This window comes from Eucyclogobius newberryi, unplaced genomic scaffold (genome assembly GCF_026437365.1).
Source record: "Eucyclogobius newberryi isolate DKJ021-1_F unplaced genomic scaffold, fEucNew1.0.hap1 SCAF_6, whole genome shotgun sequence".
In the NCBI taxonomy this organism is placed as follows: Eukaryota; Metazoa; Chordata; class Actinopteri; order Gobiiformes; family Gobiidae; genus Eucyclogobius; species Eucyclogobius newberryi.
In genome coordinates this window covers 4,695,703-4,723,421 of record NW_027316278.1, presented here as the reverse complement: position 1 = coordinate 4,723,421, position 27,719 = coordinate 4,695,703, and the positions used below count along the sequence as shown (strand labels likewise).

The following is a 27,719-nucleotide window of genomic DNA, read 5'->3' as shown; positions in this document are numbered from 1 at the left end:
AGAAGAGGAAAAGAAGGAAGAAGAAGAGGAAGAGGAAGAGGAAGAGGAAGAGGAAGAGGAAGAAGAAGAAGAAGAAGAAGAAGAAGAAGAAGAAGAAGAAGAAGAAGAAGAAGAAGAAGAAGAAGAAGAAGAAGAAGAAGAAGAAGAAGAAGAAGAAGAAGAAGAAGAAGAAGAAGAAGAAGAAGAAGAAGAAGAAGAAGAAGAAGAAGAAGAAGAAGAAGAAGAAGAAGAAGAAGATGATAAAGAGGAAGAAGACTTCGTCGTCGTCGTTGAGTTTGCAGCAGCATTAGTCCCTCGACCATCAGACCTGGACAAAGAGAACTAACGGATGGAACTGATAAAACACAGAAAAACATAAAAACATAGAATCAAAGCGATTCAAACGTGTTTTTTAAGGGTTAAAAATTCCAAATCGAATGAAACGCATCGTCTCCCGTGACTTTGTCCCGACACGTTCATCGATTCCAGCGATGGAGACATTTTGGGACAGTGTACGAGGGTGGTTCTCAAACTGTGGTGCGCGGATTCCTCTGAATATGAAGGAAATCGAATCCACATTTTGTCTTCTGCGTTTGGCCTTGTTTATAACGAGTAAAACAATCTTGTAGTCCTAGTTTGGACCCAGATCCACAGGGCCTAGTATTTTCTCAGGTGCTTCTTGGAGTGATGATGTTGTTGTTGTTGTTGTTGTTGTTGTTGTTGTTGTTGTTGTTCTTCTTCTTGTTCTTGTTCTTCTTCTTGTTCTTCTTGTTCTTCTTGTTCTTCTTCTTCTTCTTCTTCTTCTTCTTCTTCTTCTTCTTCTTCTTCTTGTTCTTCTTCTTCTTCTTCTTCTTCTTCTTCTTCTTCTTCTTCTTCTTCTTCTTCTTCTTCTTCTTCTTCTTCTTCTTCTTCTTCTTCTTCTTCTTCTTCTTCTTCTTCTTCTTCTTCTTCTTCTTCTTCTTCTTCTTCTTCTTCTTCTTCACCTTCACCTTCACCTTCACCTTCAGTAGCTGCTCAAACCCGGTGACGAGTCCGTTGCTAGGGAAAATGGGTCGCCTTTAAATAGCAACTGTCGTTAGCCTCGCGGCGGCGCAGCGTTTAGCCGTTAGCGGCGCGCTCGGCCTGATTAACACGGCGGCGTTAGCGCGTCCGCGTCGTTAGCACCGTCCCTTGCCGTCCCTCGCCGCGGCACATGATTTATGGAAACCGACGGGGCCTAATTGTGACGGAACGATGCATCCTGGGTAATATGAAGGGACTCTACCTCGGGCCCTCGGCTAATCCATAGTTTAATCAAACAGAGAGAGAGGTTTGGGGCCGAAACGCATACGAATGTGACGAGGGCGTTTATGATTCATGAGCGGCGTTCTGCGACGTGATTGGCTGCTGTCCTCGGAGTGCGGGCGGTGTACAGTATGAGTATTCGGACAGGATCTATTTTACGTAGGGAACGACCGTCGGGGAAGTTGGCGTAATTACGAACGCTGTCTGTGTTTCTCGTCCCGCGCGAAACGTCCGTGAAAACCGTCCGTAAACATTTGCGGCGATGAACGAGGCGGCATTTTGGTTGAATGAGTGGTCGGGCCTGTAGGGGGCGCTTTAAAGACTAAAATGAATGTTTTCTTGAGCCCAAACTAAAACTAACAACAACTGCATTTTGAGGATGTTCGAAGTGTCTGAAAACAGAAGCTACTCTTTGTGTGTGTGTCTGTCTGTGTGTGTGAGTGTTTGTGTGTTTTTGTGTGTTTTTGTGTGTGTGTGTCATGTTTGCTTCAGTCCCAGAACATCTCCCGCTGGTGATCTGACCGTCCCGCCTCTCTCTCTCTCTCTCTCTCTCTCTCTCTGAGTTGAGACACATCTTTGTTTTTCGCAGTAAACAAGCCAAAAACTAGGCCAGTTACATCAAAGGCGGAGCGGTCAGACTCCCTCGCCCTCGGTCAGACTCCCTCGCTCAGACTCCCTCGGTCAGACTCCCTCGCTCAGACTCTCTCGGTCAGACTCCTTCGGTCAGACTCTCTCGGTCAGACTCCCTCGGTCAGACTCTCTCGGTCAGACTCCCTCGGTCAGACTCGCTCAGACTCCCTCGGTCAGACTCCTTCGGTCAGACTCTCTCGGTCAGACTCCCTCGATCAGACTCCCTCGGTCAGACTCCCTCGCTCAGACTCCTTCGGGCAGACTCCCTCGCCCTCGGTCAGACTCCCTCGGTCAGACTCTCTCGGTCAGACTCCCTCGGTCAGACTCCCTCGCTCAGACTCCCTCGGTCAGACTCCTTCGGGCAGACTCCCTCGCCCTCGGTCAGACTCCCTCGGTCAGACTCCCTCGGTCAGACTCCCTCGCTCAGACTCCCTCGGTCAGACTCCTTCGGTCAGACTCTCTCGGTCAGACTCTCTCGGTCAGACTCCTTCGGTCAGACTCCCTCGCTCAGACTCCCTCGGTCAGACTCCCTCGCTCAGACTCCCTCGGTCAGACTCCCTCGCTCAGACTCCCTCGGTCAGACTCCTTCGGTCAGACTCTCTCGGTCAGACTCTCTCGGTCAGACTCCTTCGGTCAGACTCCCTCGCTCAGACTCTCTCGGTCAGACTCCTTCGGTCAGACTCCCTCGGTCAGACTCTCTCGCTCAGACTCCCTCGGTCAGACTCCCTCGCTCAGACTCCCTCGGTCAGACTCCTTCGGGCAGACTCCCTCGCCCTCGGTCAGACTCCCTCGGTCAGACTCCCTCGCTCAGACTCCCTCGGTCAGACTCCCTCGCTCAGACTCCCTCGCTCAGACTCCTTCGGTCAGACTCTCTCGGTCAGACTCCCTCGGTCAGACTCTCTCGCTCAGACTCCCTCGCTCAGACTCCCTCGGTCAGACTCCTTCGGTCAGACTCTCGGTCAGACTCCTTCGGTCAGACTCCCTCGGTCAGACTCTCTCGGTCAGACTCTCTCGCGGTCGGTCAAAATACATTTCTCACCACTTTTGTTGTGGTCAAATTTGGCACTCGCGACATGAGTCCAAACCGCCCGCTTAATGCCCTAAACATGACCGCTCAGAGTCTGGACCGCTCAGAGTCTGGACCGCTCAGAGTCTGGACCGCTCAGAGTCTGGACCGCTCAGAGTCTGGACCGCTCAGAGTCTGGACCGTTGACTTCTCCACACGTGAGTCCGAAAGTCACTTCAATTAAAGGTTCAAGCTGGGAAATGGCCTCTTTAATCTAGTTAACGTGGATTGACACTTTGATTAATTGTCAGTTCTCTTCTTCTGTGACTTTACGCTTCACATCGAGCAGCTTGAGTCCGACCAGATGAACTAAAGCGATTCATGTCGGGTTTATTTATGTCAGAACAAGACTTTAATAGAGTCGTGTTTAGTCGTGTTCATTTGCAAACTGAAGAAACGACAAAACACACATTATAACCGTCTTTTTCTTTTAATCTGACATAAACATGAACATATGTCCCTCTTGAGAGTCAATATCTGAAGAAATAAAGGAGAACAGCTGTATCTTCATGCTGATTGGTCCATAGCTTCTGTTTCTATGACTTAATGTGGAACGTTTGGATTTATTTTCATAACTTAATTTAAACATATCACCACTGACGAAAAGGGCGTGTACTGACGAAAAGGGCGTGTACTGATGAAAAGGGCGTGTACTGACGAAAAGGGCGTATACTGATGAAAAGGGTGTGTACTGATAAAAAGGGCGTAGACTGATGAAAAGGGCGTGTACTGATGAAAAGGGTGTGTACTGATGAAAAGGACGTGTACTGACGAAAAGGGCGTGTACTGACGAAAAGGGCGTGTACTGATGAAAAGGGCGTATACTGATGAAAAGGGCGTATACTGTTGAAAAGGGCGTGTACTGTTGAAAAGGGCGTGTACTGACGAAAAGGGCGTATACTGTTGAAAAGGGCGTGTACTGACGAAAAGGGCGTGTACTGACGAAAAGGGCGTGTACTGATGAAAAGGGCATATACTGTTGAAAAGGGCGTGTACTGATGAAAAGGGCATATACTGTTGAAAAGGGCGTGTACTGATGAAAAGGGCGTGTACTGATGAAAAGGGCGTGTACTGATGAAAAGGGCGTATACTGAAGAAAAGGGCGTGTGCTGATGAAAAGGGCGTATACTGTTGAAAAGGGCGTATACTGATGAAAAGGGCGTGTACTGATGAAAAGGGCGTATACTGTTGAAAAGGGCGTGTACTGACGAAAAGGGCGTATACTGTTGAAAAGGGCGTGTACTGACGAAAAGGGCGTGTACTGACGAAAAGGGCGTGTACTGATGAAAAGGGCATATACTGTTGAAAAGGGCGTGTACTGATGAAAAGGGCGTATACTGTTGAAAAGGGCGTGTACTGACGAAAAGGGCGTATACTGTTGAAAAGGGCGTGTACTGACGAAAAGGGCGTGTACTGACGAAAAGGGCGTGTACTGATGAAAAGGGCATATACTGTTGAAAAGGGCGTGTACTGATGAAAAGGGCATATACTGTTGAAAAGGGCGTGTACTGATGAAAAGGGCGTGTACTGATGAAAAGGGCGTGTACTGATGAAAAGGGCGTATACTGAAGAAAAGGGCGTGTGCTGATGAAAAGGGCGTATACTGTTGAAAAGGGCGTATACTGATGAAAAGGGCGTGTGCTGATGAAAAGGGCGTGTACTGGTGAAAAGGGCGTGTACCGGTGAAAAGGGCATATACTGAAGAAAGGGTGTATACTGATGAAAAGGGCGTATAAAAAGGGCGTGTACTGATGAAAAGGGCGTGTACTGATGAAAAGGGCGTGTACTGGTGAAAAGGGCGTATACTGATGAAAAGGGCGTGTACTGATGAAAAAGGCGTATACTGGGGAAAAGGGCGTGTACTGATGAAATGGGCGTATACTGATGATAAGGGCGTGTACTGATGAAAAGGGCGTATACTGATGAAAAGGGCGTATACTGATGAAAAGGGTGTGTACTGATGAAAAGGGCGTATACTGATGAAAAGGGCGTGTACTGATGAAAAGGGCGTATACTGTTGAAAAGGGCGTGTACTGACGAAAAGGGCGTGTACTGATGAAAAGGGCATATACTGCTGAAAAGGGCGTGTACTGACGAAAAGGGCGTGTACTGACGAAAAGGGCGTATACTGATGAAAAGGGTGTGTACTGATAAAAAGGGCGTAGACTGATGAAAAAGGCGTGTACTGATGAAAAGGGCGTGTACTGATGAAAAGGGCGTGTACTGATGAAAAGGGCGTGTACTGATGAAAAGGACGTGTACTGACGAAAAGGGCGTGTACTGATGAAAAGGGCGTGTACTGATGAAAAGGGCGTATACTGAAGAAAAGGGCGTGTGCTGATGAAAAGGGCGTATACTATTGAAAAGGGCGTATACTGATGAAAAGGGCGTGTGCTGATGAAAAGGGCGTATACTGATGAAAAGGGCGTGTGCTGATGAAAAGGGCGTATACTGATGAAAAGGGCGTGTACTGATGAAAAGGGCGTATACTGATGAAAAGGGTGTGTACCGGTGAAAAGGGCGTATACTGAAGAAAGGGCGTATACTGATGAAAAGGGCGTATAAAAAGGGCGTGTACTGATGAAAAGGGCGTGTACTGGTGAAAAGGGCGTATACTGATGAAAAGGGCGTTTACTGGTGAAAAGGGCGTATACTGATGAAAAGGGCGTGTACTGATGAAAAAGGCGTATACTGATGAAAAGGGCGTGTACTGATGAAAAGGACGTATACTGATGAAAAGGGCGTATACTGATGAAAAGGGCATATACTGTTGAAAAGGGCGTGTACTGATGAAAAGGGCGTGTACTGATGAAAAGGGCGTGTACTGATGAAAAGGGCATATACTGCTGAAAAGGGCGTGTACTGACGAAAAGGGCGTGTACTGACGAAAAGGGCGTGTACTGATGAAAAGGGCGTATACTGATGAAAAGGGCGTATACTGTTGAAAAGGGCGTGTACTGTTGAAAAGGGCGTGTACTGACGAAAAGGGCATATACTGATGAAAAGGGCGTATACTGTTGAAAAGGGCGTGTACTGACGAAAAGGGCGTATACTGTTGAAAAGGGCGTGTACTGACGAAAAGGGCGTGTACTGACGAAAAGGGCGTGTACTGATGAAAAGGGCGTGTACTGACGAAAAGGGCGTGTACTGATGAAAAGGGCATATACTGTTGAAAAGGGCGTGTACTGATGAAAAGGGCATATACTGTTGAAAAGGGCGTGTACTGATGAAAAGGGCGTGTACTGATGAAAAGGGCGTGTACTGATGAAAAGGGCGTATACTGAAGAAAAGGGCGTGTGCTGATGAAAAGGGCGTATACTGTTGAAAAGGGCGTATACTGATGAAAAGGGCGTGTGCTGATGAAAAGGGCGTATACTGATGAAAAGGGCGTGTACTGGTGAAAAGGGCGTGTACCGGTGAAAAGGGCATATACTGAAGAAAGGGTGTATACTGATGAAAAGGGCGTATAAAAACGGCGTGTACTGATGAAAAGGGCGTGTACTGATGAAAAGGGCGTGTACTGGTGAAAAGGGCGTATACTGATGAAAAGGGCGTGTACTGATGAAAAAGGCGTATACTGGGGAAAAGGGCGTGTACTGATGAAATGGGCGTATACTGATGAAAAGGGCGTGTACTGATGAAAAGGGCGTATACTGATGAAAAGGGTGTGTACTGATGAAAAGGGCGTATACTGATGAAAAGGGCGTGTACTGATGAAAAGGGCGTATACTGTTGAAAAGGGCGTATACTGACGAAAAGGGCGTGTACTGATGAAAAGGGCATATACTGCTGAAAAGGGCGTGTACTGACGAAAAGGGCGTGTACTGATGAAAAGGGCGTGTACTGACGAAAAGGGCGTATACTGATGAAAAGGGTGTGTACTGATGAAAAGGGCGTGTACTGATGAAAAGGGCGTGTACTGATGAAAAGGGCGTGTACTGATGAAAAGGACGTGTACTGACGAAAAGGGCGTGTACTGATGAAAAGGGCGTGTACTGATGAAAAGGGCGTATACTGAAGAAAAGGGCGTGTGCTGATGAAAAGGGCGTATACTGTTGAAAAGGGCGTATACTGATGAAAAGGGCGTGTGCTGATGAAAAGGGCGTATACTGATGAAAAGGGCGTGTGCTGATGAAAAGGGCGTATACTGATGAAAAGGGCGTGTACTGATGAAAAGGGCGTATACTGATGAAAAGGGCGTGTACCGGTGAAAAGGGCGTATACTGATGAAAAGGGCGTATAAAAAGGGCGTGTACTGATGAAAAGGGCGTGTACTGGTGAAAAGGGCGTATACTGATGAAAAGGGCGTTTACTGGTGAAAAAGGCGTATACTGGTGAAAAGGGCGTGTACTGTTGAAAAGGGCGTATACTGATGAAAAGGGCGTTTACTGGTGAAAAAGGCGTATACTGGTGAAAAGGGCGTGTACTGTTGAAAAGGGCGTGTACTGATGAAAAGGGCGTGTACTGATGAAAAAGGCGTATACTGGTGAAAAGGGCGTATACTGATGAAAAGGGCGTGTACTGATGAAATGGGCGTATACTGATGAAAAGGGCGTGTACTGATGAAAAGGGCGTATACTGATGAAAAGGGCGTATACTGATGAAAAGGGCGTATACTGATGAAAATGGCGTATACTGAAGAAAAGGGCGTGTACTGATGAAAAGGGCGTGTACTGATGAAAAGGGCGTGTACTGAAGAAAAGGGTATATACTGTTGAAAAGGGCGTGTACTGTTGAAAAGGGCGTGTACTGACGAAAAGGGCTTGTACTGATGAAAAGGGCGTGTACTGACGAAAAGGGCGTGTACTGACGAAAAGGGCGTAGACTGATGAAAAGGGCGTGTACTGACGAAAAGGGCGTGTACTGATGAAAAGGGCGTGTACTGACGAAAAGGGCGTGTACTGATGAAAATGGCGTATACTGGTGAAAAGGGCGTGTACTGACGAAAAGGGCGTATACTGATGAAAAGGGCGTATACTGATGAAAGGGGCGTGTACTGATAAAAAGGGCGTGTACTGACGAAAAGGGCGTGTACTGATGAAAAGGGCGTATACTGAAGAAAAGGGCGTGTACTGATGAAAAGGGCGTGTACTGATGAAAAGGGCGTATACTGAAGAAAAGGGCGTGTACTGACGAAAAGGGCGTGTACTGATGAAAAGGGCGTATACTGAAGAAAAGGGCGTGTACTGATGAAAAGGGCGTATACTGTTGAAAAGGGCGTATACTGATGAACAGGGCGTGTACTGATGAACAGGGCGTGTACTGAAGAAAAGGGCGTATACTGTTGAAAAGGGCGTATACTGTTGAAAAGGGCGTGTACTGATGAAAAAGGCGTATACTGGTGAAAAGGGCGTATACTGATGAAAAGGGCGTGTACTGATGAAAAGGGCGTATACTGAAGAAAAGGGCGTATACTGTTGAAAAGGGCGTGTACTGGTGAAAAGGGCGTATACTGATGAAAAGGGCGTGTACTGATGAAAAGGGCGTATACTGAAGAAAAGGGCGTATACTGTTGAAAAGGGCGTGTACTGGTGAAAAGGGCGTATACTGTTGAAAAGGGCGTGTACTGGTGAAAAGGGCGTATACTGATGAAAAGGGCGTGTACTGGTGAAAAAGGCGTATACTGGTGAAAAGGGCGTGTACTGGTGAAAAGGGCGTGTACTGGTGAAAAGGGCATATACTGAAGAAAGGGCGTATACTGATGAAAAGGGCGTGTGCTGCTGAGCTCGCCCGGTCTTGTCTCTCGTTGTCATGTGATTGTGTCGTAACCATGCCCCTTCCCCGTGTCCTCTCCCCAGTGAACGTCCAGCCTCCCACGCTGCACGTCAACGGCTCTGTCCTGGTCCCCCTGGGCGGCACCGTGCCCCTGTCGCCGTGGCTGCTGAGGATATCGGACCGGGACAGCGCCCCCCGGCTGCTGCGCTTCGAGCTGCAGGCCGCGCCCACAAACGGACGGCTGTACCTGCGCAGGGGGGCGGAGGAGGCGGAGCTGAAGCCGGGCGAGCGGTTCAGTCCGGAGCAGCTCGCCGCGGGACGGGTCGTGTTCAAGCACGGGCCGGACGCAGCCAGGTGAGAGACGCCGGCGCTCGGACCTCGGCGGGCGGGAGAGGTCTGTGATGTGATGGAGGGAGGATGGATGCACCGGGGTCCAGACGCAGAGACGCCGGCGCTCGGACCCCGGCGGGCGGAGGGGTCTGTGATGTGATGGAGGGAGGATGGATGCACCGGGGTCCAGACGCAGATACGCCGGCGCTCGGACCTCGGCGGGCGGAGGGGTCTGTGATGTGATGGAGGGAGGATGGATGCACCGGGGTCCAGACGCAGGAAATGGAAAATGACATGTTGATGGTTTATCATTTTCCACTTCCTGTTTGGTATTGATGATGTCACACTGGGAAATTACCCAGCAACCACTGGGGCAAAACTCATCTAATATCACAACATTTTAATTTGACGTATCAAATTATATGAGAGCAACTTTATTTTGTTGAAGTCGTGTTTAAATAGTTGAAATTTTTTTTTTGTATAAATTCCGCATAAATTAGTGAAGAATATTTGAGAAAAAAAGGTCTTTTGTGTAATGAGAAAAAGTGATACATTTTTAAGTTCAGCTTGTGAAAAATTGGAGAAAAAAACAAAAGTGTTTTTATCTCTGTTCAGTCAGTGTACTAATGAACGAAGATGATTAGGGAATATCGTCTCCATTTAAAGCACTTATTGTTATTTCTAATTAATGTTTTTGCACCTTTTTAATATTGTGTTAATCTTGTGTATTGTGTCAAAAGAAGGAAAAATCTGAAACAAACTGGACAAAAACCCTTTCAGAATGATCAGAACCACTTCTATTATTGTCTGAGCATTTTTTAATATCATCGCGGTATCGAGATCGAGTGTCGAGATCGAGTGTCGAGATCGAGTGTCGTGATCGAGTGTCGAGATCGAGTGTCGAGATCTAGTGTCAAGTGTAGAGATCGAGTGTCGAGGTCGAGATCGAGTGTCGTGATCGAGTGTCAAGTGTAGAGATCGAGTGTCGAGATCGAGTGTCAAGTGTAGAGATCGAGTGTCGAGATCGAGTGTCAAGTGTAGAGATCGAGTGTCGAGATCGAGTGTCAAGTGTAGAGATCGAGTGTCGAGATCGAGTGTCGTGATCGAGTGTCGAGATCGAGTGTCGTGATCGAGTGTCGAGATCGAGTGTCGTGATCGAGTGTCGAGATCGAGTGTCGAGATCTAGTGTCAAGTGTAGAGATCGAGTGTCGAGGTCGAGATCGAGTGTCGTGATCGAGTGTCGAGATCGAGTGTCAAGTGTAGAGATCGAGTGTCGAGATCGAGTGTCAAGTGTAGAGATCGAGTGTCGAGATCAAGTGTCAAGTGTAGAGATCGAGTGTCGTGATCGAGTGTCGAGATCGAATGTCGAGATCGAGTGTCGAGATCGAGTGTCAAGTGTAGAGATCGAGTGTCGAGATCGAGTGTCGTGATCGAGTGTCGAGATCGAGTGTCGAGATCTAGTGTCAAGTGTAGAGATCGAGTGTCGAGGTCGAGATCGAGTGTCGTGATCGAGTGTCAAGTGTAGAGATCGAGTGTCGAGATCGAGTGTCGAGATCGAGTGTCGTGATCGAGTGTCGAGATCTAGTGTCAAGTGTCGAGGTCGAGATCGAGTGTAGAGATCGAGTGTCGTGATCGAGTGTCGAGATCGAGTGTCAAGTGTAGAGATCGAGTGTCGAGATCGAGTGTCAAGTGTAGAGATCGAGTGTCGTGATCGAGTGTCGAGATCGAATGTCGAGATCGAGTGTCGAGATCGAGTGTCAAGTGTAGAGATCGAGTGTAGAGATCGAGTGTCGAGATCGAGTGTCGTGATCGAGTGTCGAGATCGAGTGTCGAGATCTAGTGTCAAGTGTAGAGATCGAGTGTCGAGGTCGAGATCGAGTGTCGTGATCGAGTGTCAAGTGTAGAGATCGAGTGTCGAGATCGAGTGTCGTGATCGAGTGTCGAGATCTAGTGTCAAGTGTCGAGGTCGAGATCGAGTGTAGAGATCGAGTGTCGTGATCGAGTGTCGAGATCGAGTGTCAAGTGTAGAGATCGAGTATCGAGATCGAGTGTCAAGTGTAGAGATCGAGTGTCGAGATCGAGTGTCGTGATCGAGTGTCGAGATCTAGTGTCAAGTGTCGAGGTCGAGATCGAGTGTAGAGATCGAGTGTCGTGATCGAGTGTCGAGATCTAGTGTCAAGTGTCGAGGTCGAGTGTCGAGATCGAGTGTCAAGTGTAGAGATCGAGTGTCGAGATCGAGTGTCAAGTGTAGAGATCGAGTGTCGTGATCGAGTGTCGAGATCGAATGTCGAGATCGAATGTCGAGATCGAGTGTCAAGTGTAGAGATCGAGTGTCGAGATCGAGTGTCGAGATCGAGTGTCGAGATCGAGTGTCAAGTGTAGAGATCGAGTGTCGAGGTCGAGATCGAGTGTCGTGATCGAGTGTCGAGATCTAGTGTCAAGTGTCGAGGTCGAGATCAAGTGTCAAGATCGAGTGTCGTGATCGAGTGTCGAGATCGAGTATCGAGTGTCAAGATTGAGTATTGGGTGTCGAGATCAAGTGTCGTTATCGAGTGTCGAGAGCGAGCGAGTTAAAGGAGCGAAAAGTGACTCGCGCCGAAAGTAAACGAGATGAATACGTATTTGACAACATTTAAAAACACGTTAGACAATGTCACGACACTTCCCTCATCAGAAACACGCTCAGAGTCGTGTTCAGCTTCTTTCACGCTTGTTTTGACAAATGCTGTTCAATAAATCCTCAAAAGAGCCTCAAAAAACACTCCGTTTCAAGTTTTCTCTTTTTGCGAAGTCTCATTTTTCGCCGTTTCTGTCGTTGAGCGCTCATTGCGACTTTGTGCCCGACATTGGAGGAAGAAATCGTACTTTTTTTCTTGTCGCTAAATGGCACTGCTTGCGTCTTATTTTTGTCCAGGAGTTTTGTGCTGAAAGCCATTTTATTAGTTTTAATCATAAACGTGGACGTAATCGATCATAGTGAAATAAACAAACGTATCGCCCGGCGCTTCTTGCATCCATATTCTCGGGCTGTAGTCAAGGCCGCTCTGTGCATCGATTAAACGGATAAAAAAGACCGCGGCGTCACACCGGCACAAGCTCTCAAAACTAAAAAGAATCCACAAGCTCAAGAGACGAAAATATGTTCAAACAGAAAAGTGCGAGTAAATAACACATTTAATCGTTTGTTCTCAAACCTCCTGCAAACTTTGGCCGCGGTCCATTTAAATCCTTAAAATAATCAGGCGACTAAGACGGATTATAAGTCGCACCAGCCAAAAAATGCATAAAAGAGAAGAAAAAAACATAAATAAGTCGCACTTTTTGGGGGGAAATGTATTTGATAAAATCCAGGACCAAGAACAGACATTTTCCTCTGTAAATGCAGTTTAAAATAATAACAGCGAACAGGGTGTACGTATGCTAACGCTAACACCTTCAGCTACATGACGTATGCTAACGCTAACACCTTCAACTACATGACGTATGCTAACGCTAACACCTTCAGCTACATGACGTATGCTAACGCTAACACCTTCAGCTACATGATGTATGCTAACGCTAACACCTTCAGCTACATGACGTATGCTAACGCTAACACCTTCAGCTACATGACGTATGCTAATGCTAATACCTTCAGCTACATGACGTATGCTAACGCTAACACCTTCAGCTACAGGACGTATGCTAACGCAAACACCTTCAGCTACATGACGTATGCTAACGCTAACACCTTCAGCTACATGACGTATGCTAACGCTAACACCTTCAGCTACAGAACGTATGCTAACGCTAACACCTTCAGCTACAGGACGTATGCTAACGCCAACACCTTCAGCTACATGACGTATGCTAACGCTAACACCTTCAGCTACATGACCTATGCTAACGCTAACACCTTCTGCTACATGACGTATGCTAACGCTAACGCCTTCAGCTACAGGACGTATGCTAACGCTAACACCTTCAGCTACATGATGTATGCTAACGCTAACACCTTCAGCTACATGATGTATGCTAGCGCTAACACCTTCAGTTACATGACGTATGCTAACGCTAACACCTTCAGCTACATGACGTATGCTAACGCTAACACCTTCAGCTACATGATGTATGCTAACGCTAACACCTTCAGCTACATGATGTATGCTAGCGCTAACACCTTCAGTTACATGACGTATGCTAACGCTAACACCTTCAGCTACATGACGTATGCTAACGCTAACACCTTCAGCTACATGACGTATGCTAACGCTAACACCTTCTGCTACATGACGTATGCTAACGCTAACGCCTTCAGCTACAGGACGTATGCTAACGCCAACACCTTCAGTTACATGACGTATGCTAACGCTAACACCTTCAGCTACATGACGTTTGCTAACGCTAACGCCTTCTGCTACATGACGTATGCTAACGCTAACGCCTTCAGCTACATGACGTATGCTAACGCTAACACCTTCAGCTACATGACCTATGCTAACGCTAACACCTTCTGCTACATGACGTATGCTAACGCTAACGCCTTCAGCTACAGGACGTATGCTAACGCTAACACCTTCAGCTACATGATGTATGCTAACGCTAACACCTTCAGCTACATGATGTATGCTAGCGCTAACACCTTCAGTTACATGACGTATGCTAACGCTAACGCCTTCAGCTACAGGACGTATGCTAACGCTAACACCTTCAGCTACATGACGTATGCTAACGCTAACACCTTCAGCTACATGATGTATGCTAGCGCTAACACCTTCAGCTACATGACGTATGCTAACGCTAACACCTTCAGCTACATGACGTATGCTAACGCTAACACCTTCAGCTACATGACGTATGCTAACGCTAACACCTTCTGCTACATGACGTATGCTAACGCTAACGCCTTCAGCTACAGGACGTATGCTAACGCCAACACCTTCAGTTACATGACGTATGCTAACGCTAACACCTTCAGCTACATGACGTTTGCTAACGCTAACGCCTTCTGCTACATGACGTATGCTAACGCTAACGCCTTCAGCTACAGGACGTATGCTAACGCTAACACCTTCAGTTACATGACGTATGCTAACGCTAACACCTTCAGCTACATGACGTTTGCTAACGCTAACGCCTTCTGCTACATGACGTATGCTAACGCTAACACCTTCAGCTACATGACGTATGCTAACGCTAACACCTTCAGCTACATGAGGCACAGACAGAACTGTGGTAAGTGTCTGGTATGTTAACGTAACATATGAACAGTTTTTCAGAGAACTATAGCATAAAGAACATGCTAACAAGTTTAGCAAAGCATCAGTTTTACCCCAAATCACTAAATCCATTGAATTCTTCTTCCTCTGTGTCACTTCTAAACAACTCCACAAACTCCAGAGGAAGAGGAAGTGCAGATTCTTCTTCTGCGTCGCTTAGAGCCTAGAGCGCCCTCTTGTGGTTGTCGGTGTGAAAATAACAAATAAAATCACAAATAAGTTGCTCTGGAGTATAAGTCGCGCCCCGGCCACAACTATGAAAAAAGGTGCAACTTATAGTCCGGAAAATACGGTAATCGACTAATGGACCTGCCAGCGTCACGATGCTGCTGAGAAGTCGTTCAAACACAACACTTCGGGCTGAATCGTTTGCTTCGCTTTTTAAATGGAACAAAAAGGAAGTTCAGAGTGATCACGGCGCACCTGTCGCGCACCTGTCACGCACCTGTCGCGCACCTGTTGCGAACACATTTCCAAATTCATTACAGCGAGTCAATACAGATTTTTGTCCCTCTTTTCTCCAAATCCGACAACCATCAAAACACTGTTACCTCAGATTCACCTTTTTATCCTGCTTTAAAGACACACACACACACAGAACACACACACACACACACACACACACGCGCGCGCACGCACGCACGCACGCACGCACGCACGCACACACGCACACGCACGCGCACACGCACGCGCACGCGCACACGCACACGCACACGCACACACCTCTCCGCAGATGCTCAGTTTGGCCCCGGCTCAGCGTTTCGTCCAATCACGTCGCTCGCTTTAAGCCTGTTACGCCGGCGCCGACTCGCTGTGAAATCCAGACGTGAATCGGGATTAAATGTGAAAAGAAAAAACGGGGGAAATTAGTGGCAAAATAAACAGGTTTGGCGGAAAAAAAAGCAGATAGCGCTCGTCGCGTGGGAAACGGCCGTGCGTCGCTGCGGTAACAGGATGCAATTATTCAGACGGGGAAACGGTGACACGTCCCTCTGGTCCTGACAGTCTGTGAAATGGGAAAAGTGTCTGAAGTTACGTGGGAAAAGACGGGTTTGCGGCGCTGCTGTTTGGACCGTGCAATTATCTGCGAATAACTGAGGACTAATGTCATGGTTACGCACAAGTTTAAACACACCAAACACTCGGAGAGCAAGCTGTGACTAAATAGCTTGAAACTCACCCTAATAGTACACAAAATTGTACAAAATTATTTTAAAGATCGGTGCCCGCTACAGCTCGGTCGACTCATTGAACTAAAAGGCAGTTAAGAAAATATATTTTGAATTTTGCAAAAAATAAATAAAAAAATGTATCACAGAATAGCACATTTTTTAGGTTTATAATTCCACTTCCTGTTTGTAGTTGATGACATCATAGTAGGAAATTACCCAGCAAACACTGGGCCAAAATTCATGTCATGTTACCAAAAATTTTTTTTGACAAATAAAAATGAATTGGATTTTGTTTTGTTGAATTAATTTGTAGAGTTAAAAAATAATAATAGTTGTGTAAATTCTACATAAACTTTCACTGGAGTGTCCCTGGTGTGATGTCACTTCTTATCCCTGGTGTGATGTCACTTCCTGTCCCTGGTGTGATGTCACTTCCTGTCATTTTCCACTGGTTTTTAAACGTTTTCTCCACAAATACCTGCTCGATTGATATAAAACTATAATTTATATGTACAACAGGTATAAATACACCAAATAAAGACATTTTGTAAAAAATGGTAAAACCCTGTCATGGGCCCTTTAAATGCACTTTTTCGAGCTTGTTTGTTCCGTCATCCAGAACAAAACACACCTGCAGTTTAATTTAGCTTCATTTCACGCTCGTTCGTCGCCCTGTTAATAAATGCGCTCGCCTTTCAGCCTCAAAAAACACTTATATCACCACTTTCTGACGCTACAGTGAAAAAAAAGTGAGAACTTGTTAAAAAATGTGTTTTAATCCCATGTCAAAGGCCCAGTAATTAGAGCCATAAACCAGGGCCGATGCCTCTCGCCGCACGCTCACCAGATTCACCTTTGGGGCACGGCACTTCAGTATCTTTTATATTTTCTATAATTGCTTTTCTTGTTCCTGCAGAAGTGGAGAGTTTGGTCTTCGAGCCGCAGACCCTCAGCTCTTCTCAGACCCAGAGAAAGTCCAGGTCCGCGCCGTCTCCACGAAGGTGAGCTCGCCCTAACGCTACAAACTCTGAAATTCAACGTTCAATGTGTCGTCATTTTAGTGTGTTTAGTTTATTATTGGCAATGTACTGCTCAAAATCGAGTCCTTAAAGGTGGAATTACACCATAAATCTGACCACAAACTGTTTTAACTAGAGCTGCAACCATCGGCTAATTGTGACCAGTCAGCTATTAAAAATGATGATTGTCCTGTTTTAATCATCGTTATTTGGACTACACAGACTCAAAAACACAGATGAAAATACCTTTGTGAGAGACTTTGAGAGACTTTGTGATAGACTTTGAGAGACTCTGAGAGACTTTGTGTGAGACTTTGAAAGACTTCGAGAGAGACTTTGTGATAGACTTTGTGAGAGACTTTGTAAGACACTTTGTGTGAGACATTGAGAGACTTTGTGGAAGACTTTGAGAGACTTTGTAAGAGACTTTGTAAGAGACTTTGTGGAAGACTTTGTGAGAGACTTTGTGAGAGACTTTGAGAGACTTTGTAGGAGACTTTGTGAAAGACTTTGAGAGACTTTGTAGGAGACTTTGTGAGAGACTTTGTGAGAGACTTTGTGGAAGACTTTGTGAGAGACTTTGAGAGACTTTGTAGGAGACTTTGTGAAAGACTGTGGAAGACTGAGAGACTTTGAGAGACTTTGTAGGAGACTTTGTGAAAGACTTTGAGAGACTTTGTAGGAGACTTTGTGAGAGACTTTGTGAGAGACTTTGTGGAAGACTTTGTGAGAGACTTTGAGAGACTTTGTAGGAGACTTTGTGAAAGACTGTGGAAGACTTTGAGAGACTTTGTGATAGACTTTGTAAGAGACTGTGAGAGACTTTGAGTGACTTTGTTGGAGACTTTGTGAGAGACTTTGTAAGGATCTTTGTGTGAGACTTTGTGAAAGACTTTGTGGAAGACTTTGAGAGACTTTGTGAGAGACTTTGCAAGAGATTGTGAGAGACTTTGAGTGACTTTGTAGGAGATTTTGAGAGACTTTGTGGGAGAGTCTGTGAGTGACTCTGTGAGAGACTCTGAGAGACTCTGTGAGAGACTGTGAGAGACTCTGTGAGAGACAAAAGTGCAAAACTATCACCATTATTTGAAAGTTTACTGCATGGCGTTATTTCAATGTTTTTCAGCTCTTTTTGTTGCTTTTTCATTTTATTTGAAATGATAAACTGAATATTCAAATGTGGCATATCTTCAAAACAACATTCACAGTGTTATGTAGATATGACCCAGCTCTAGTTCTGATGAATGTATTTTGGTGTTGGCAGCCACATCACGTTTATTCAGCCTCAGGGCGGTGTTACTTCACCAGCGCGGTGTGAAGAGGAGAAGAACTTAAAAGTAACGTTATAAATATTCTTTAGAGAGACAGTGTGACCATTGTTCAAGAGCACATACACAAACTTGAGCTTTTAAACCTGTTCTAACATTGTTTCTCATCAAAAACACGCCTGGAGTCGTGTTTAGCTTCATTCACGCCAGTTTCAAAGGTTGAAGTCAGTAATATATCAACATTTGGACAATATCCTGAGGGTGTTTTGAGAATTTGAAGAGATGAATTTGACAGATTTAGGATAAAATGTGACGTTTACATTCATTTTCGCTGAATGTTTCTGTGTTTTTCTTTGTTCTTATCTGTTCTCTCTGCTCGTGTTATAGTTCTTATGTTCTGCTTTATATATTAAAAAAAATTAAAATGAAATAAAAATGTTGTGTAGTGAACATTCAAATCAGAGTGTAAGGTGATACTGCTCATTTGTCTCTTAATTAAACCTCCACTAACTCATTTACAGACGTGTTTTAGCACATTCCTGTTGGACTGACGTCGTATACTTCCCCAAAAATATTGAGATTAAAATTTTTTGTTAGTTCCGAGGTCTGTTTTTAAGTCCATAAATCATCTTTAGACTCGTTCTGAACGTTTCCGCCTCAAATCGCGGTCATCACAACTGCGTCCTTACATTAGCACGTCGGGGCAAGCTAGCGTTCCCCCCACGGTAATTCCCTCTGCTGCCAGTAGATGGCGCGCAAACACTAAATCCTCACGGGGGAACGTCTCACAGATATGAATTTGGGTAAATGCATCATTTCAAGCTCTAAAACACGAGAGGCCAAAGTTTAAAGGACAATGAGGTTACAAACGATGCAGAATACGTGTCCTTTAATGGTCAGAGCGTCAGCAGTTTTGGGTGTAAAGTTTCTCTTGTTCCTGCCGCAGTCGGAGTGGAGGTTAGTGCTCCGTCAGCGCTCTGTCAGGGGGGAACGGCTCAGGGATAATTGTTGATTGAAGACGGGCCCCCCGCCGTATAATGGGCCCGGGATTGAAGATGTGAGACGCCGATAAACTTTAGCGCTGGGCTTCTGTTAGCGGCGAAAAGGGCAGTGCGCGAGGCCTTTTGGCACTCAAACGTACCAGGAACCAGGTCCCTATGGTCCACCAAGTCCCTATGGTCCACCAAGTCCCTATGGTCCACCAAGTCCCTATGGCCCCCGCCCGGTCCCTGTTTGGTCAGAGGAACCGACCAGTCTCCTGCGCTCGCGTTCAAGCGGCTGAAAGACAAAAAACAACAAAAACATAGAGTCGAGATTATTGTTAATACACAAACATTGAGGCGTCAGCCCAACAAAATCTTAAATCATTTTTTTTTTTTTTTAACTTTTACTTTTTTTTAATACCTTATTTAAATCATCTGGGAAAAAACTAAAATTCTGGCATTTTTCAACGTTCATGCCCAGTATTTGTGCTTTATTTTACATTTTGTCATGTTACATTCATCGTTAAATATAAGTCAGATTCTACTTTTTCCCTCTTTTATTAATTAGTCATTTCATGTTTATTTTTAGTCGTTATATTTAACTAATCTTAGTAAGTTGAGTTCAGTTATGACTTTTTAGAATACATTATCAACCAAATAAAGGCTGGACTAATGTGACTGACGGCTTCTAGGTAGAGACTATTTACAAATTAAAGTGTATTATTTATAAAAATGAGAAATATTTTGTTCATTTTTGACATTATGATTAAATAAATGCCTCTGCTTTTCTTATAAAAGGCCTCAAACCCTCGTCTCCTTGGGGACAATAAACATCTATCTATACATATAATCTAAATCTAGCGCTGTTTAGTCGGTCGACAGTCGACCAAAGTTTGTATTTGTCGAAACTGTTATTTTATTTAAAGAAAGGAGAAAGTATAACGTGAGTTTGTTGAAGATTTGGGAGTAAATACTGGATTTAATCTGCTTTTTCACATGTAAAAACACTTTTGTGCACTTTACTTCACGGCTGTTACACGGTACAGACAGAATAGTGAGTAGGTCGGAGACAGCCGGGCGGTCGAGTCGCCGCGGGGCAAATCCAGGGCAAACAAAGGGCTTTTCTTTAGCGAGACGTCTTCATGTTCCAGGATAAACCTGCTCAGACCTGCTCAGACCTGCTCAGACCCGCTCGTGTCTCCGCTCTGAACGCTCGTGTCTCCCTGGGCAGGTCTGAGCGGATCTGAGCGGGAGACACGAGCGTTCAGAGCGTTCAGAGCAGGCCACGAGTCTGCGCGAGCACCATTGTATTTTTGTTTTTAGTTTTATTAGTTCTGAGATTACTTTTTCATATGAAAGATTTTACGTTGATCTTTTTCATGTTTCTCTTCCTTTTGCCTGATACTTTCGCTCTGGTCCTGTTTCGTTTCATGTGTTTTTGTTTTGTTTTTGGTTTTTAGAAAAAATGTTGTAAAAAAAAAAAAAAGCATAATATTTGGCACATATATTTTTTATTCTTTTTAAAATTTTACAGACTGATGGTAATTTTTGTATATTTGTAATTTGTATTTTAATAAATAATTTGTAATATTTTTTATATTTTTTCTATTTGAACTTTTTTTTGTAACAAACTGAATTAAATGGAAATAGAAGAACAATTAGACAAAAAAATAAGTCATTTAACATAGTCACATATAAACGTGTATAAAGTTACATCTTTCGTCCAAAAAACAGACTGTCCGGCTGTTTTTGTCACTTTAAGTCGATTTTGTCATTCAGAAAGTTTAGTTTTCCAAGTAATCGAGAAGAATCGTTTAATCGTGATGTTTTTTCTCACAATAATCCTAACGCCAACATTTCCATACATTCTACACATTGTACACATTCTATACATTCTACACATTCTACACATTCTATACGTTTCCATACATTCTACACATTCTACACATTCTACACATTCTATACATTCTACACATTCTATACATTCTACACATTCTACACATTCTACACATTCTATACATTCTACACATTCTATACATTCTACACATTCTATACATTCTACACATTCTATACCTTGTCATCTTTGGTCTGGAGTGAAGAAAGTGATAAAAAAAGAACCAAATCAGGGCTGAGTCGGCCCTAAACGAGAAGCTTCTCTTAAACTAAACCAGGACAAAATGAACTAAACACAGATTTGGACTAAACCGGGATTAGACCTCAATCTGGGTGAACATTGGGTCGTTTCCTCGCACAACTCGCCCGTCTTCCGTTTCACTTTGTGAGATTCTTTTTGCCCTTGCGGTTTGTTGCCGTTGGACGCGCTCCAGCTGAACAAAGGCGTTCAGAGCGGTGCTTGGCCGCCGTCCACATTCATCACACTCTTTACGGCGCAGTCCTGTCGCGGGGCCAATTCTGCCGCGCGCTTTGTCCAGAGAAAAGACCCCAAGTGTCGCGCCGGGACTGAGCGCTGTGCGATCGCCCGGAGCCGGTTCAGCCGCCGGCGGGGGGAGGAGCCGCTGGCGGGGGGAGGAGCCGCTGGCGGGGGGAGTGCAGCCACGAGGGCCATTCTTAGTGTGTCCAAAGCTCCTGAGGGGGGCAGCGTTACGGCAGTTGTTGAATGTGTGTGGTTTCCACTGCTTTCTTATGATAAAACGGGGTAAATCTGCTTTTACTTTCAGCATCTGCTTTTGTCAAGAAATGCCAAGTTCATTCTTAACTTGATTGAATCATTAAATACTGTATTTTCTGGACTATAAGTCGCGCATTTTTTCATAATTTTTGGCCGGGGTGCGACTTATACTTATATATTTATACTTATGTACTTATACTCCAGTACGACTTATATATGATTTTTTCTTCTCTATTATGCATTTTTTGGCTGGTGCGACTTATACTCCAGAAAAACGGTAAAACTCTTCATCTCCCATTAAGCAAAAAGTCCCAAGTGCAGTTTTATTTTCGACATGGTGACTTTATGAATACTGCAATACCAAACAGTAAAAAAGTAATAAATATTGCTCTATAAATATAAATCATGAGTTTTAAGTTAAAATCTATAATAAGTTTTGATTATTCATCAAAGTAATCGGAACACTAATATGTACATATACCTATTATATAAGTATATGAAATTGAAAAATAAAAACGTGTAAATTTACTGTAAAATCAATTTACGGTTCATGTTGATTTTCATTCGTGAATCATCCGTCCAAAAAAGAAAAAAAAAATAAGTTGAGCTTTTTTGTAATTTTCTGTGATATTTTTAATTGAGCTAAAAATGTTTTTGTTTTTTTTAAGTTAACACAGAATAGCACATATTTTTTGTTTAGAATTTCACTTCCTGTTTGTGATTGATGACATCACAGTAGGAAATTACCCAGCGAACACCGGGCCAAAACTCATCTACAGTTTTTTAATTTGACAAATAAAAATATATCAGAGCTACTTTATTTGGTTTTAATTCATGTTTAAAAATGGTTAATTCTGCATAAAATTTGACTGGAATGAGTCTGTCCCTGGTGTGATGTCACTTCCTGTCCCTGGTGTGATGTCACTTCCTGTCCCTGGTGTGATGTCACTTCCTGTCATTTTCTGCAGATTTTTCAGCGTTTTCTCCACAAATACCTGCTCGATCGGTGTAAAACTGTAATTAATATATACAACAGGTATAAACACACCAAATAAAGTCAAAATTAGACAATCGTAAAAACCTGTCACATATTTTTGTGCAATTAAAACACCTGTAATTGAATAAATGTGAGGTTTTAATGCCGTAAAGTGGATCACGTCTGTAAAATGACAACCACCACGTCACAAAGAAGATATAAATACACATAATAAAATCACACAAAGCTGTCACGGGCCCTTTAATCTCGTCCACGTGGTTGGAGTTGGTTTGGTTTCACACTCGAGCTGAAACTCTGTCATGTCAAATATATGTCGTCTTTTCCCTGTTCGGTCTTTTGTACTTATTTCTGGTTCTTTGAAAAAATCCCTTGAAAAGACAAAAGATGCGCTCCAAACGTATAATCTGCCGCTCGTTACGATCAAATGACGAGTCACAAAGAAGTAAATGTAAAAGATGTGATGATTTAAGGAACAAATCTTCACTTTAGATACAAACAATTTAGACTTTCTGTGTTTTACTTTTATAAATGTGAGTCAACGTTTCACACTTTATGGGACCAAACAAGTACTTTTGACTTTTCAGGCTTTTTCAAACATAAAGTGTCGACTGTCAAATCTACTTAAGTACTTTTACTTTTGTACATTCTTACTTTCCACCACTGTAACTCAGGACTGAACCAGGACTGAACCAGGACTGAACCAGGACTAAACCAGCTCTAAAACAGGACTGAACCAGGACTAAACCAGGTTAAAACCAGGACTAAACCAGGTCTAAACCAGAACTAAACCAGGACTAAACCAGGACTAAACCAGGTCTGAACCAGGACTGAACCAGGACTGAACCAGGACTAAACCAGGACTAAACCAGAACTGAACCAGGACTAAACCAGGTCTAAACCAGGACTAAACCAGGACTAAACCAGGACTAAACCAGGTCTGAACCAGGTCTGAACCAGGTCTAAACCAGGACTAAACCAGGACTAAACCAGGACTAAACCAGAACTGAACCAGGACTAAGTCAACATTTCAAACTTGATGTACTTTATTTTTATAAATGTTAGTCAAATGTAACGTTTTCTTATATTACAAAGGCATTTTACGTGTACAAACTGCCCAAAATGTCACGTACTGTCACTTTGGACATATTTTCTACAGATTTCACTGAAAAGATGCTTAAAAAAAATAAAACTTTGCCTCATTATTTCATCGTTAAAACTCAAATAAATCCCAAGAAACGACACATTTGGACAAAACCACCTTCAAACTCGCCACGTCCCACTCAAACCTGTGGATGTGCCGTTAATTAAAAGCACCAATTAATCATCTTCCGGAGCCGATCGGACGGTTTGGCCCCGAAATGGCGCCGTAACTTTAGTTCCTCTGCTTCTTGTGCTGCGGCGCCGTCCCGCAGAGGTCACTTCAGTCCTCGCTCTCTCGCCTCTGGGCCAGAGCGTTTGGACCAGCTTCACCATTCTTCCTCTCTTTCCTCCTCTCTCTCCTCCTCTCTTTCCTCCCGTGATGGACCGCCTCGTGCTTCCTCTCGCCGTCCCTTCAAAACAAATGTCTCCCCCTGGCGCAGAACCCTCAGCGAACGCCGCCACCACGTCCCGGGACGCATTTCTCTCTCGGCTTTTGGCCGCGAGCCCTTCTCTTCCGTCTCGTCTGTTGTTCTTTCGCTGTCGGTCGAGGGGGGAAAACAGATGACGTCCCGAGAGTCGCCGGGCGGGGGAAGAAAAGTGACCGCCGCGATGACCCGGGACGGCCCCATCTTGGGAACATGAAAAACGCTCTTCTGAAAACGGACGGAATCGGAATGGAAATAGGGGCGAATGTCACGATCTCGACTGATGGACGAGACCAGGGGGGAAAACCGGCGCCCTTCGTCCCTCTGATGATGCGAGCTGAGGCGGCGCCGGGTCCGAAGACGACTTCCCTCGCGTTAAAGCCGCAGCGCGGAACTTTTCCCGACCGCTTTTCCGGATCGGTTGTGGCTTCGCAGTTTGGCGTCGGCTCCAGTGATTCGACGGCGCAATCGCGACGAGTTCAGGGCCGTAGTCGACGAAAGACGGACCCTGACGATTGGTCGACTCGAAGGGGGCGGGGCAAGAGCTCTGAAAACGATGCGTTATCGCCATTTATCGGTCACAAACTGCGCTACAGAAAAGCACTGGTGAAACAGCGTATTCACAAATGAGACGAGTATTTTTCAGCTTTTTTTTGTCATTGTCCCATAAAAAAAACCTTTTAATCTCGTAAAATAATGAGTCGCCGTCGAGCGATTAATCGACTAAAAGACCAGTTGACTATTAAATGAATTGTATTTGTATTTGGACGGTCAGAGCAGTCATGAGGACGACACACGTTCTATTCATTTGTATTTATTTATTTTCACATACAAATGAACGGAACAGAACGGAAGGGAACGACCAGAGAGTCGAATGAAACGACAAGCGGACGTCGACTAAACTGAAATTCAAACAAAATCGCAGCATAATTAGACAAACATTAAAACAAATGTCTCATTTAGTCTCATTTTGTCCAAAGTCTAGTGCGTTTGTCCATTTCTTGAAGCCTTCATTCACCATATTTCAACCGTTAATATCGTTCAAACGTATTTAAAAGTCTGGAAATACTGGTTTGACTTCGGCTCTAACGGTCATTGGTTGAAGCCGTGTGTTTTGGTCAGATGTGATGAGCCTGTGACTGTGGTCAGGAGGGACCAGAGGTCAGAGGTCACTCCAGACTGAGGCGGAGCTGTTCGTTTCAGGTCGTTAGCAGCTAATGCTAGCGGCTATGCTAATAAACGTTAGCCTCATTTCCATTGTTATGTGCTATATTTTAGGATCAGACACAAAGTCCGTGCTCTTGAAAGCTCTGAGGGCGTGTCCGGTGCAGAGGGCGTGTGCGGTGCAGAGGGCATGTCCGGTGCAGAGGGCGTGTGCGGTGCAGAGGGCGTGTCCGGTGCAGAGGGCGTGTCCGCTGCAGAGGGCGTGTCCGGTGCAGAGGGCATGTCCGGTGCAGAGGGCGTGTGCGGTGCAGAGGGCGTGTCCGCTGCAGAGGGCGTGTCCGGTGCAGAGGGCATGTCCGGTGCAGAGGGCGTGTGCGGTGCAGAGGGGCGTGTGCGGTGCAGTGGGCGTGTCCACTGCAGAGGGCGTGTCCGGTGCAGAGGGCGTGTCCGGTGCAGAGGGGTGTGTCCGGTGCAGAGGGCGTGTCCGGTGCAGAGGGCGTGTCCGGTGCAGAGGGCGTGTGCGGTGCAGAGGGCGTGTCCGCTGCAGAGGGCGTGTCCGGTGCAGAGGGCATGTCCGGTGCAGAGGGCGTGTGCGGTGCAGAGGGGCGTGTGCGGTGCAGTGGGCGTGTCCACTGCAGAGGGCGTGTCCGGTGCAGAGGGCGTGTGCGGTGCAGAGGGGCGTGTGCGGTGCAGTGGGCGTGTCCACTGCAGAGGGCGTGTCCGGTGCAGAGGGCGTGTGCGGTGCAGAGGGGCGTGTGCGGTGCAGTGGGCGTGTCCACTGCAGAGGGCGTGTCCGGTGCAGAGGGCGTGTGCGGTGCAGAGGGGCGTGTGCAGTGGCCGTGTCCACTGCAGAGGGCGTGTCCGCTGCAGAGGGCGTGTCCGGTGCAGAGGGCGTGTCCGGTGCAGAGGGCGTGTCCGGTGCAGAAGGCGTGTCCGGTGCAGTGGGGCGTGTGCGGTGCAGAGGGCGTGTCCGGTGCAGAGGGGCGTGTGCGGTGCAGAGGGCGTGTCCGGTGCAGAGGGGTGTGTCCGGTGCAGAGGGCGTGTCCGGTGCAGAGGGGTGTGTCCGGTGCAGAGGACGTGTCCGGTGCAGAGGGGTGTGTCCGGTGCAGAGGACGTGTCCGGTGCAGAGGGGTGTGTCCGGTGCAGAGGGCGTGTCCGGTGCAGAGGGGTGTGTCCGGTGCAGAGGACGTGTCCGGTGCAGAGGGCGTGTCCGGTGCAGAGGGGCGTGTGCGGTGCAGAGGGCGTGTCCGGTGCAGAGGGCGTGTCCGGTGCAGAGGGGTGTGTCCGGTGCAGAGGGGTGTGTCCGGTGCAGAGGGCGTGTCCGGTGCAGAGGGGTGTGTCCGGTGCAGAGGGCGTGTCCGGTGCAGAGGGCGTGTCCGGTGCAGAGGGGTGTGTCCGGTGCAGAGGGGCGTGTGCGGTGCAGAGGGCGTGTCTTGAGTGTTAACGTCCCTCCTCCTCGTCCTTCCAGCCGCCTCAGGTCCTGGCCCTCGCTCCTCTGGTGGTGGACGGCCCCGGAGCCGCCGCGCCCCTCCCCAGGTCCGTCCTCCACGTGGAAGACCCCGACAACGCGGCCGACGTCCTGGTGATGGTGCTGGAGCCGCCCCTGCACGGCCGCCTCACCCGTCTCCACGGCGACCGCGCCCTGAGCCGCTTCAAGCTGGACGAGCTCGGGCGTGTCCAGTACGTGCACGACGGCTCGGACTCGGCGCACGATAAAGTCGTCCTCCAGATCAACGACGGACACAACTACAAGAACGTGCTGCTGCGGATGGACATACACCAGAAGGTACAAGAGTCTCTGCAAGTACTGCAAATACTGCCAATACTGCCAATACTGCAAATACTGCCAATACTGCCAATACTGCCAATACTGCCAATACTGCAAATACTGCCAATACTGCCAATACTGCCAATACTGCCAATACTGCCAATACTGCCAATACTGCAAATATTAAAGAAAAGCAGGTGAAAACGAGGTCAGAACTTTCAGCACAAAGTCTTGACTAAACCAGATATAAACCAGTTCTAAAACAGGACTAAACCAGGACTAAATCAGGACTAAACCAGGACTAAACCAGATCCAAACCAGGACTAAACCAGGATTAAACCAGGTCCAAACCAGGACTAAACCAGGTCCAAACCAGGACTAAACCAGGACTAAACCAGTTCTAAACCAGGACTAAACCAGGACTAAACCAGATCTAAACCAGATCTAAACCAGGACTAAACCAGTTCTAAACCAGGACTAAACCAGGACTAAACCAGGACTAAACCAGGACTAAACCAGATCCAAACCAGGACTAAACCAGGATTAAACCAGGTCCAAACCAGGACTAAACCAGGACTAAACCAGTTCTAAACCAGGACTAAACCAGGACTAAACCAGGATTAAACCAGGTCCAAACCAGGACTAAACCAGTTCTAAACCAGGACTAAACCAGGACTAAACCAGGACTAAACCAGGACTGAACCAGGACTGAACCAGGACTGAACCAGGACTAAACCAGGACTAAACCAGATCTAAACCAGATCTAAACCAGGACTGAACCAGGACTGAACCAGGACTAAACCAGGACTAAACCAGGACTAAACCAGGACTAAACCAGGACTAAATCAGGACTAAACCAGGACTAAACCAGATCCAAACCAGGACTAAACCA

General features: G+C 46.1%; 1 protein-coding gene across 1 annotated transcript in view; it reads left to right on the top strand.

Annotated features, from left to right (window-relative positions):
• fras1 (Fraser extracellular matrix complex subunit 1) overlaps positions 1-27,719 on the top strand; it is a gene marked incomplete at its 5' end in the record, with an annotated part of 267,524 nt that overhangs the window by 100,897 nt on the left and 138,908 nt on the right. The window contains 3 exons of the mRNA XM_072432991.1: positions 8,758-9,028; positions 16,351-16,435; positions 26,528-26,845. Of these exons, the coding sequence (XP_072289092.1) occupies positions 8,758-9,028; positions 16,351-16,435; positions 26,528-26,845 (674 nt within the window). The remainder of the gene's footprint in view (positions 1-8,757; positions 9,029-16,350; positions 16,436-26,527; positions 26,846-27,719) is intronic.